The following is a 12,435-nucleotide window of genomic DNA, read 5'->3' on the forward strand; positions in this document are numbered from 1 at the left end:
CAGAAAAGTCTAAGAGTAAGTCGCTTCTACTTTCAGGAGCTGGGGGCAGGAGGAATAATTCAGAAATAATTCAAGGTGGAGGAGAACGAGGAAAATCTCATAGGAGACCAACATTTCTCCATGTTATTGTCAGCAGAGATGGGCTAGGAAGACTCAGGGGGCAGTAATATGGAGGTGTCCACATGTTTCTCCCAGACAAGAGGGTAAGGACAAGGCCAGCTTCTCAAGAAGAGCTCCTGTCTTGGCCTTTTCCTGCTGCTTTATCAAAACACCTTGTAAACAATAGACACATATTTCTCACAGTTCTGGAGATTGGGAAGTCCAAGGCTGGGAAGTTCAAGATCTGCAGGTGCAGACCCAGTGTCTGATGAGGGCATCTTCTTGCTGTGTTCTCACTTGGTGGGAAAGGCAGAAGGGACAAATGCTGTGTCCTCATGTGGCAGAAGAGATGTTATGGGCTGAATGTGTCTCTCCAAAATTCATATGTTGAAGCTTTATCACCAATGTGAAAGTATTAAGAGGTAGAGCCTTAATAAGTGATAAGTCATGAGGGCACAACCCTCATGGGTGGGATTAGGGCCTTTGAGGGACGGCATTCATCCCTTTCCATCCCTCCCACCACCACGTGAAGATACAGCATTTTCCCCTTTAGGGAAATGCTCTGCAGAGAGCAGCCCACACCAGGCACCAAGTATGTTGGTGCCTTATTCTTGGACTTTCCAGCTTCCAGAACTGTGAGCAATAAATTTCTGTTTTTAATACATTGCCCAATCACAGGCATTTCTTTATAATGGCACAAATGGATTATGACAGAAATTGATACTCCATTTATCAATTGGGATGTTGCTATAACTAATACCTAAATATGTAGAGAGAGTTTTGAAACTGATTAATGGGTAGAGGCCGGAAGAAGTTGGAGATGCATTCGGGAAAAAGCCTAGGTAGACATGAACAGAGCATTAAGGGCAGTTCTGGTTGAGAGCTCAGAAGACAAGGACTGCTGCAGGAAGAGCCTAAATCTTCTTAGAGATTAAGTGGTCATGACCAGAATGCAGTTAGAGGTATAAAGACAGTTTTGATGAGATCTTAAAAGGAAACTGGAGGGAAGGTCATCCTTCCTACACAGTGGCAATGAACTTGACTGAATTGTGTCTGTGTCCTAGTGTTTTCTGAATGGCAGAACTTAAAGGTAATAAACTAGGCTATTTGGTGGAAGAAATCTCTGAGCAAAGTGTTCAGAGTGCAGCATGGCTTCTCATGACTGCTTATAGTACAATGTGAGCAAAGAGGATGAATTAAAGACAGAATTTATAATCAAGAGGAAAGCAGAGCTTAAAGGTTTAGAAAATTCTTTCCAAATCTTTGGCCATGTAAAGAATGAAAAGGCATGTTTGAGAGCGAACACCAAGGGTGTGGCCAGGCTCACACTTGATAATGAGATGAGTATGGCTAGAAGGAAGCCAGATGCTATTTATCAAGACAATGGAAGAATGAACCCAAAGGCATTTCAGAGGTTGCTGGTGCTGGATTCCCATCACCATCCCAGAGTGCCAGGCCCCTGAGGGCAGCATGGTTTTCAGGGAGGACTCAGGACACCTTGGAACCTTGGGGCTTGCTGCCCAGGGCTGCCTCAGGTCTCTGCCCCCTGACCCCCACATTCTGGTGCAGCACCCTTTGGCCACCACTCCAGGTGTGGCTTAGGCAGGCCCTTGTCAGGACACCCTTCCTGTGAGCCTTGGCAGTGCCCATGTTATGCTAAGTCTGCAGGTGCATAGAGTGCATGAACCATGGAGACATAGCCACCTCCACCTTGATTTTGAAGGACATCTTGGGGAACCTGTGGGCTCAAGTAGAGAATTGTCACTGAGGTGAGGCTGCCGCAGAAAGCCCCCACTAGGGCAATGTTTAGTGGAACAATGGCACTGGGGCTACTGCAGAGAGCCCCAACTAGGGTAATAGCTAGTGGAGCTCTGGGGACAGGGCTATCCCTGAGAACCCAGAACTGTACAGCCACCAGCATGCAAATCCCCGCTGTGAGAGCCTAAACTTCAACCTGTCAGAGCTGCTGCAGTGGTTACACCTGGCAAATCCATGGGACTAGAGGACCCAATCCCCACCTGATGTGCTTGAAACTGGGGACACAGCATCAAAGAAGATTATTCTGAAGCCCCAAGATTTAATGTTGTTTGCCTTGTTGTGTTTTTGGACTTCCTTGGGATCAGATGCTCCTTTCTTCTTGCCTGTCCCTCCCTTTTGGAATAGGAATGTCCTTCCTATGCCTGTCTGGCCATTACATGCCTTTGGAAGGCATGTAACCTGTTTGATTTCACAGGCTCATGGCTGGAGGGGAATTTCAGGATGAATTGTACCTTGAACCTTATGCCTTTCTAATTCAGAAGATATTTAGATGAGACTTTGGACTTACATTTTAAAGTTGATGCTGGAACTTTGTGGGCCACTGGGATAGAATGCATGCATTTGTATGTGAGAAGGGCCTGCATTTGGAGGGCGGGGGCAGAATGCTATGCTTTCAATGTCTGTGTTCCCTCCAAAATTCATGCTGAAACAATCTTCAATGCAATACTAACAGGTGGTGCCTTTAGGAGGTGATTAGATCATGAGAGCACTCCCTCAGACGTGGGATTGGCCCTTTAAAACAGCCTTCACGGGATTTCGCCCCTTTTGCCCTTCCACTTTCCACCATTGAGGATGCAGCAGCAAGCTGTGATCTTGGAAGCAGAGAGCAGGTTTTGGAATTGGGTCTGTTTTATCTGATCTTGGAGGCCCCTCTTTTCCCCTATGCAAGATCCCCACATTTGCTTCCTCCCGTCAAAGAAAGCTCCCAATATAGATGGGTCTCAAAGAAAGTCATTTGCCCTCCAAGAGGTGACACACTGTCTTCTCAGTCTTTCACGTCTTTGTAAGAAATAGCTTTTCAGGTCTTTGCCAGAGATTCCGGGAAAGGCTTAGAACTGAGAAAGGCGCCAATTCCCTGAGGAGGGCGCTGCCGGGAAGCCACGCTCACTTCTGCCTTCACTTAGGCAACCCCAGGAGCTCTGACTCCTAGGCAGTCACGGGGAAGGGCCGCTGCGCCGCCCGCGGCCGCGGCCTGCGAGACACTTCCGCCTGGTATAAGGGCAGCGGCCCTGGGCGCTTCCTCCCAGACCTCGCACCCAGCTCGGAGCCCGGAGCGTGCCTCGGCGCATCGGGTAAGGCCGGGACTCGGAGGGACCAGGCCCCCTCGCTCAGCTTCCAGCCCAGCACTCCCACCTCCTAGGCTCAGGCCAGTCTGCCTCACCGCTCCGCCTGCGCCCCGGGTGCACGCCCCAAACCCCTACCAGAGCCCGGTCTGAGATACACCCCTCGGATCCTCGCCCTTGCCGAGGCGCAGGCCGGGCCAGCCAGCGAGAGAGGGAGGGAGGACGACAGATGCAGGCGGAAGTCAGGACTGAACCCTGAGATCCGAATGTTGTTCTTTCTCCCTGAATTCTCTGCCTCCCAGAACTGTTTGTGAGTTTCCAGGCAGCCCAGGGCCAAGCCACTTCTCCTTTCTGCAGCTGCAGGGAGGGAGAGGAGGAACCCCGCGCGATTCTAGAGACGACTTAACAACAAGGAGAAATCAGCTTTGTACTTAGGTGCGGAGCAGCCAGCACAGTTCTTCTTTGCCTGTCCTTGGGGAAATAAGGGCTCTGAGAGTGGAGATCAAGATGGGCTGGTGGGTGGAGGATGGGGATGCTGCACCGCCACACCCGAGCGCATCCTGCGCCGGCTCTGAGACTTTGAGCACTGGACCTCTTAGACCTTTTGAACCTCAAAAATTAGGAATAATTATATGATTATAATAATTACAGCGATACCCTTGCTGGAGTTTTAATGGATAAGAGCTAGCTATGAGTCTCTGATAGAACACTCTTAGTTCAGGTGAAGGTAGGTGATAGATTCATTGCCCAGTGAATCAGACTTGAATCAAAGGCTCAGAAGCAGGTGCATTCCCAGATGTAGGTTGGAAGGACCCAGGGCTGGATGGCTATGCTAAGGCTGGGGTGGCTGGGGTTTGCCCCACCCTACCCCCCAGACTCACCTGTCTGCAAGGTCAGAGCCCTATAGGGCACCCTGGGTCCTGATCCCCTTTAACTGCTGAATCCTTGGCCAGCATGATCCCACATCTGTGGGCCTGGGAAAGTGTTCTTGCCCCTGTAATACAAAAGTGGGGAGAAAGTACAAGATCCATGGCATCACAGGGTGGTTGGCACAAGATGAGGAAGCTTCTGGGGAAATAGTGCTGCCTGATCAGCTGGGATGAGCAGCGGGAACCAGGCACCATGGGGTTCCTGTTATGTGTTACAGCTTTCACCATGGAGCAGCTGAGCTCAGCAAACACCCGCTTCGCCTTGGACCTGTTCCTGGCCTTGAGTGAGAACAATCCGGCTGGAAATGTCTTCATCTCTCCCTTTAGCATTTCATCTGCGATGGCCATGGTCTTTCTGGGGACCAGAGGTAACACGGCGGCGCAGCTGTCCAAGGTCAGCAGAAGCAAACAAAAGGGTCTTTCCTGCTGTCTCCCTACGAATGGACAGTCTGTATGGAAAGGTTGTGCCGTTGAGCTCTTACAGCGTGTTTTCAAAAAACTGTATTTCTGTGTTCAACAACTATACATTATGAGATCAGACTTTCTGAAAAATCCCATTTGTATGTAGGCTTTCATTCGTCATCAGGTTTTTCCTAAGTACCTCCCACATGCCAGGAACTGGTTTTTGTGTTCCTGAGGAGACAGCATTGAGCAAAGCTGACAAAAATCCCTTCAGAGCGAGGCTTCTGCTCCAGTCGATGACTCTGACAGCTTTCCTGAAAGCCATACCAGGTCCTCCTGGGCCAGCAGCTTCCAGTTTTCGCTTTGCATATGATGATTTGCAACTCATAAATACTGCCTGTTACATAATGCTACCTTCAATTATACTGAGAGCAATGAGACATAGGGAATGCACTATAATGGAGATAGTGGCATTGCTTTTTTGCCGGGAAGAAAGTGACCCTGTGGTTCTATAGTCCTAGGGCTCTGTGCATGGCTTAGTGGGCTGTGGCATAGCAAGCCCTGCAGGGGAGGTGAGCGGGAGACCCAACAGCTTCGGGAGGAGGACCCAGCCGCTGGCGATGTGACAAGTCACTCTCATGCCCAGCCTTCCTTCTTGTCCTTAATGGAGGGGACTCCTGTGCTTGGTACTCTTCAATTCCGAGAAGAGAACTCTAGCTGTCTCTCAAATCTCAGCAGAAAGGAGAGGTAACAGTGGCGGTTCTTCTAACATACCTGCCATAAATTATGCGGCACCTGCTCCTTGGCAAAGTGCAGCCTGGGATTCATGTTTAAGGGGCTTCGAAGCTTCTATTGCTCATCACTTTAGATATGAAAGCATTTTAAAGATTTTTTAAAAAATTCATTAAAGAAACTTCTGTTACTAATTGTTAGTTGCTTCTTGCAGGGTTATAGCAGTTCCTAGCTTGAGACTTTCCAGGGACTTTAAAAACCTCAGCAAAGAATAGTTTTAAGGACTCCCCCCCTCATTTCCATTAAAGCAGATGGATCATAGGCACAGTGGAAAGATTCCATATCCCAGTGAGTAATGTGGACTTTGTACTCTATGTAGTTTTGTTCTTTGTGTTTTAATAATAAAAGAACCAGCCTAGGCCTCATAAAACCACAAAGGGCCTCTTGATTTGTAACTGATACATGAGGAATTAAACTTTTGCCAGAATGTTAAGTTTAAGGAAGTTATTTTAAAATAAATGAGTTAATGTTTAATAGGGTAATAAAATTTTAAAAACCTCAGTCTGTAATATGTTTGTGGTTCTGAATAGAGGATGAATCTTATTTTTACTGCTTATTTCTGAGAACTTTCAGTAAAACTGTATTTGATACAGAAAATAAACATAAACATACCAGTTATGATTTTCTTTGGAAAAAGGCAGACTTATACATAAATATATAGTGTATTAACGACTCACATTTGAGGAACTGCAAGTATAACAAAAAGCGATGTGAAAGCAATGGCAAATTACAAATATTGGGCTGGGGATCATCAATAGTTAGTAATAGAAACACACTAATTTAATCTGATAGAAGGAAACACCAAGGAACCACTTTATGGTTTCAAAATAGATGGTTGTGGAAAGAATGTCTTCTTTGTTTTAGACTTTTCATTTCAACACGGTTGAGGAGATTCATTCAAGATTCCAGAGCCTGAATGCTGATATCAACAAACGTGGTGCATCCTATATTCTGAAACTTGCTAATAGATTATACGGAGAGAAAACTTACAATTTCCTCCCTGTAAGTACTTTGCCCTTCACGTTCTAAAATCCCGCTATACAGTGTAGATATTTTTCAGCACTATCAAGTCATGGAAGTCAGTTTTAATATTTGTAAACTTTCAGAAAAACAATACAGAAGGCAAATATGGCAGAAACAATATGGAAGGCAACATGACGGAATGCAAACTTTAATTGACATGGTGGTTTGTGTATTACAGTCTTTTTAGTGGAAAGATAGCTCCTGGAGGTTTTACAGAAGCAAGAGTACAATCAGTATTTGTGAAATCTTAGTCCAAGGTCAGAAAAGAGCAGTAATTTTTATACAACACCAACAGGATAAGGGTTAGACTTACCGTGACTGAAATGCACATGTAAAAATGGCTAACATAGTAAAATTTAATGTTAAATATTTTTTGCTACAATGAGAAAAACTGTAAGAGTTGAAACTGTAGCCTTTTAAGACAATTTCTGTTGCTTTTCGGGATCTTAGAAAACAATTTCTATAGGTAGGAGTTGCTTCTATTTTCTTCTTTTTTTAAAATAGGAGTTCTTGGCTTCGACTGAGAAAACATATGGTGCCGTCCTGACTGGTGTGGATTTTCAGCATGCCCCTGAAGACGCAAGGAAGACCATAAACCAGTGGGTGAAGGGACAGACAGAAGGTGAGAGCCTGGGCAGAATGGAATCATTAGGCACAGGTCATTCCTTTCCTCAGTCTGCCTTCCCCACCTGCAATTCTTCCCTCCCCAGCTCCCATAGTCCTGGCACACATCGCGGTTACAGTCAGAGGATGCTCAGGGTGCGTGAACTCTGCACTGCCCATTGCTGGACAGCTCTCAAATGTTCGAAGTTCACCAGAGTGGAAACTTAAACATGATTTAACTCAAGCAGCTAAATTCTTTGTTCTCGTCAGCTCCCCAAAACTACATTTTAAAGTTCAAACCAACATTGGCAGGCACGGTGGCTCATGCCTGTAATCACAGCTGTTTGGGAGGCCAAGGCAGGGGGATCATTTGAGGTCAGGAGTTCAAGACCAGCTTGGCTAACTTGATGAAACCCTGTCTCTACTAAAAATACAAAAAAATTAGTCAGGTGTGGTAGCACACACTTGTGATCCCAGCTACTCAGGAGGCTGAGGCAGGAGAATCACTTGAACCTGGGAGGTGGAAGTTACAGTGAGCCAAGATCACGCCACTGCACTCCAGCCTGGACAACAGAGTAAGACTCTGTCTTAAAAAAAAAATTAATTAAGAAAGTAAATAAGTAAAGTTAAAACCAACACTGAATAGAGCAAAAAAGAAATTAAAATTTTGAGGAGAATCCAGCCTGCCAAAAATTATCTAATACACATAAGGAAAGAAATGTCCCGGAATTTCAAGGAAATACCTGAAATCAATATTCACAAACTGCTGTGGTCATAAATTTTTTGCCAAGATCTAGTCCAGTAAAAAAAGGTGGGTAGGTGGGGACTGACTTGCTCTTTTTTTTTTTGAGACAGAGTTTCGCTCTTGTTACCCAGGCTGGAGTGCAATGGCGCGATCTCGGCTCACCGAAACCTCCGCCTCCTGGGTTCAGGCAATTCTCCTGCCTCGGCCTCCTGAGTAGCTGGGATTACAGGCACGCACCACCATGCCCAGCTAATTTTTTGTATTTTTAGTAGAGACGGGGTTTCACCATGTTGACCTGGATGGTCTCGATCTCTTGACCTCGTGATCCACCTGCCTTGGCCTCCCAAAATGCTGGGATTACAGGCCTGACTTGTTCTTTAGGGTATAATTTATTTCTTTACCACATCTCTTTTCTTATGTAGTCCTGTATCAATCAACCGACTCCAGAAGGCCTGTCTGCCATTATGGGAAGTGTTCCTGGCCATACTTGTGGTCACCAAGGTGACCTTTGTTTCCATGGAGTAGCTGTTCTGCTGTTTTTTTGGTTTGTTTGGTTGGTTTTGGTTTCGGTTTTTAAGAGACAGAGTCTTGCTCTGTCACCCAGGCTGGAGTACAATGGCACTATTGTGGCTCACTGCAGCCTTGACCGCCTGGGCTCACAGGATCTTCTCACCTCTGCCTCCCAAAGCGCTAGGATTGCGGGTGTGTGCCACCATGCTTGGTCTTGTTCTGCGTTTGGGATGTTGTTTAAATCTTTTTTGTGAGAGTAGGCATCTACTCAGTGATTTGAAGAAGTGATTTACTGATAGCTAAAGACATTTTTTTCAAGAACTGTTTTTCTAAAAATGAATGGTGGTTACAAAATGAGGCTCATTGATTATCATACAGTCCAGAAAAGGAGGGTTTTCCTGTCTTCAGTCTTTCAGCACATTTGACTTGTTTAAATTTTGGAGTCCTTTGTGGGTAGTTTGTGTGTCACCCTGGTCTGCCCCACAGGTTGTTATGTTTAAAGTGAAGACATGCTACTGGGTAGAGCTTTCCTAACTTAATATGTTGTTAAATGAAGAGTAAGTAGAAAGTATACATTTGCATTGTATTTCTATGCTAATATATTGTCAGCTCAAATTTGGAATTCCAATTTGGATTTTTTCTAAAGCTAACTTGATTTTTTTTAGGGAAGATTCCAGAACTGTTGGCTTCAGGCGTGGTTGATAACATGACTAAACTTGTGCTAGTAAATGCCATCTATTTCAAGGGAAACTGGCAGGAGAAATTCCTAAAAGAGGCCACGACGGATGCTCCGTTCAGATTGAATAAGGTGAGGTGAGGTAACTGTACAGAATCGTACATTGCTCGAAAAGAATGCAGAGAGTAATTTCAGTGATTTTTTTTTTTAACTGTTCAGAAAGATACAAAAACTGTGAAAATGATGTATCAGAAGAACAAATTTCCATTTGGCTACATCGAGGACCTTAAGTGCCGTGTGCTGGAACTGCCTTACCAAGGCAAGGAGCTCAGCATGGTCATCCTGCTGCCGGATGACACTGACGATGAGTCCATGGGCCTGAAGAAGGTATGGCTCCTGGCCTTCATGCTGTGTGGTTCCTCCTGTGTGTATGTGTCCCATGGTAGGTAGGTGCTCATTAAGTGTTCGCTGATGGCACATTTTCCAGTAGTTTGTTATTCCTTTGTAAATGTAGCCTATCAACACTTACTATACCAAAGCTCAGAGTTAATCTTTTTTTTTTTAATTTATAGACACAAGATCTCACTATCTTGTCTAGGCTGGTCTTGACCTCCTGGCTTCTAGCAATTCTCCTGCCTCAGCCTCCTGAGTAGCTGGGACTATAGGTGTGAGCCACTGTGCCCGGCTAACATTTCATTTTTCAAGAAAGATAGGCAGCTACTTTCAGTGGACACATGTGATGGGGTCATCTAAAGATCTATACTAACCTTAAAACTGGTTAGTAGCAGCCCATTGAAAGGCTCTTGAATTAACTTTAGAGGAAATTACGGTAAGATAAGGATTGTTTTACTAAGGAAAAAGATTGAAACATCCTAATAGTGCAGCATATAGCTTCATCATGTACTATAAAATTCTATTATTACTCTGTTCATTCTCATCACAGTTCATATAGATAGTGAATTAAATTTCCAATGGTTACAAGACAGAAAAAGCCTCATGTGACACATTAGGCCTATTTACTACTAGAAACTTTGTATGAGGTTTCCATTATGTGTATTTTTTTCTTTTTGAGATAGGGTCTCACTCTCTTTCCCAGGCTGGAGTGCACTGGTGATCATTTAAATTTTTTGTAGAGACAGTGTCTCACTATGTTGTCCAAGCTGTCTGTTATATGTAACTTAAAGGCTATTATATTTCTTGCCAGGGCTAGAAGTAAGCAAAACTGTGAAGATTAAAGTTTTTGTTTAGGGACCCTGGCCTGCTCTGTGCTCTGTCTCTCCTCCCCAACTAAACTTGCTATCAGGAAGGAAGTCTAATAATAAACATTTGCACCTAAAGTGCAATTAAAAAAATACATACATATATATATATATATATATACGTATATATATAAAATACTGGTCTTGCCAGGCGTGGTGGCTCACGCCTGTAATCCAAGCACTTTGGAGGCCAAGGCGGGCAGATCACCTGAGATCGGGAGTTCAAGACCAGCCTGACCAACATGGTGAAACCCCATCTTTATAAAAATAAATAAATAAATAAATAAAAATAATATTGGTCTTAAATAATAAAAATTTTGCCTTATATTTCTAAAAAAAATCATTTGCATGTACAGACTTTTAATACATTGTATAAAAATCAATGTGGTCTTTCTTTCGGTTGTATTTTTGCATTAGTTTTTTTTTCTGATTGTAAAGTGAAATCTCTAGCCTCATAAAAGGGATTATCAGCACGACTGGAACAAGTAGAGTGATGGTTCTGTTCCAGACCAATAGCTACAACAATAGTAATGATAACAGCTGACATTTAGATAGCACTATGCACCAAGCACTTTATATACATCATTTCATTTAATGCTCTCAACATTCTATAAGGTAGATATAAGTATTGTCCACATCACAATTTCAGATGAGGAACTAGACCCAGTGCATAATCTGCCTTTGTAATTTTTACCCAGGAGCTAAAGTTATTAGATATTACTTCAGCTCCAGTGAGGTTCACAGATTCAGTGGGATTCAGACTAAATAGAAGAAATATTTTAAATTTCTTCTAGCACTACTCAACCAATGAAGAGTAATAGCAGCTGTCATGGCCTATTATAGTAATCCATTGTGGCAGGGGTTTAGTAAGCCTTGGATGAATGGATGGATAAATGGGTAGATGGATGGGTGAATAGGTGGAAGGGTAAATGGGTGGATGGATGACGGATAGGTGGATAGATGGTTGGATGGGTGGATAGGTGAATGGGTGGATGGATATATGGGTGGCTGTGTGGCTGGGTAGCTGGGTGGGTGGATGGATGGATGGATAGATGAGTGGATGAATGGATGAATGGGCAGATGGATGGGTGGTTGGGTGGGTGGGTGTGTGAGTGGATGATGGACCCAATTTACAAAGTCCCTGTGCTTGAACCTTTGATGACTTGGAACACTAGCTCTGCCCTATTTCATCAATTGACAGAAAAAAATAAAATTCTCCAAATGGAATCTGTTTTGGCACAAAACATGAAGGAAAATAACTAGCAACTGATATTGTGGGATTATTATTTAAATATTACCTTATTGCCTTACTTACATAAAAATTGATATCACGTCTTCTTTTGCCTCATTTTAATTACAGGTTGAGGAACAGTTGACTTTGGAAAAGCTGCGTGAGTGGACCAAACCTGAGAATCTCAGTTCCATTGAAGTTAATGTCAGCTTGCCCAGGTTCAAACTGGAAGAGAGTTACATCCTCAACTCTGACCTGGCCCGCCTGGGTGTGCAGGATCTCTTTGACAGTAGCAAGGCTGATCTGTCTGGCATGTCAGGAGCCAGAGATATCTTTATATCAAAAATTGTTCATAAGGCCTTTGTGGAGGTGAATGAAGAGGGAACAGAGGCAGCAGCTGCCACAGCGGGCGTCGTCACTTTCTGCATGCTGATGCCAGAGGAAAATTTCACAGCCGACCATCCATTTATTTTCTTTATTCGGCACAAATCCTCAGGTAGCATCCTGTTCTTTGGCAGATATTCTTCCCCTTAGAAGAAAGAGACTATAGCAATACAAAACCAAGATTAGCGCTTTATTACCTGAGTTTTTAATAGTGCCACTGTTCTTACATCTTTACCAATAAAACCACTATCCAGAAATGAATCTTTCAATTTCTTTGTAAGTTCTGCTCTATTGGGTGTTTACACTCATGAATTTTGGCATGAGTATCTATTTTTCTTTTTTCACATTGAAAAAATCCAGTGGTTGCTTTTGAGTGCATCGAGTAAAAAAGAAAAGAGAACACATCAGATGTGTAGATTCTTGACCATGCCGTAATCTCTAAAATTGCCGTATCTTCCTGATAGCCATGGGAAAACATGATAAGATGGTCATGCATTTTGAAATTAGAATTTTGGAAGCTGCAAAATAGACAGACACCCTGACTGTTGAAGGGGTGATTAAAAACAGGTATTCAGTTGAAATGTAAGAGAGCACCCCAATTGAGAGCCTGGGTTAAGACAAACTTGCCTTGCCTGATGTTTCTGTTTCCTTTTCTGCAGGATTAGTATTCTGTTACAGCCC

The 12,435-nt window shown here is 43.9% G+C and overlaps 1 protein-coding gene across 3 annotated transcripts; it reads left to right on the forward strand.

Moving 5' to 3' along the window:
* The first annotated feature begins 3,162 nt into the window (after window positions 1–3,162).
* On the forward strand, window positions 3,163–12,011 carry SERPINB1 (serpin family B member 1). 3 transcript variants are annotated; one of them, XM_008994064.5, is made up of 8 exons: window positions 3,163–3,209; window positions 3,503–3,635; window positions 4,348–4,523; window positions 6,188–6,325; window positions 6,851–6,968; window positions 8,870–9,012; window positions 9,100–9,267; window positions 11,500–12,011. In XM_008994064.5, exons 3-8 carry the CDS (start codon window positions 4,356–4,358, stop codon window positions 11,902–11,904), a joined length of 1,140 nt encoding a protein of 379 aa, XP_008992312.2. In that variant the 5' UTR covers window positions 3,163–3,209; window positions 3,503–3,635; window positions 4,348–4,355; the 3' UTR covers window positions 11,905–12,011. The 3 variants fall into 3 exon arrangements, with proteins under 3 accessions (XP_008992312.2, XP_035151034.2, XP_002746321.2); XM_035295143.3 differs by having other exon boundaries at window positions 3,558–3,635; XM_002746275.7 differs by lacking the exon at window positions 3,503–3,635.
* The last annotated feature ends 424 nt before the right edge of the window (window positions 12,012–12,435 follow it).

This window comes from Callithrix jacchus, chromosome 4 (genome assembly GCF_049354715.1).
Source record: "Callithrix jacchus isolate 240 chromosome 4, calJac240_pri, whole genome shotgun sequence".
Classification (NCBI taxonomy): Eukaryota; Metazoa; Chordata; class Mammalia; order Primates; family Cebidae; genus Callithrix; species Callithrix jacchus.

Coding starts and splice junctions, on each gene's coding strand:
- SERPINB1 (XM_008994064.5), top strand. CDS start 4,356: ATGGAGCAGCTGAGCTCAGCAAACACCCGCTTCGCCTTGGACCTGTTC. Junction 6,326..6,850: donor AAACTTACAATTTCCTCCCT/GTAAGTACTTTG, acceptor TTTTTAAAATAG/GAGTTCTTGGCTTCGACTGA. Junction 9,013..9,099: donor CTCCGTTCAGATTGAATAAG/GTGAGGTGAGGT, acceptor TTAACTGTTCAG/AAAGATACAAAAACTGTGAA.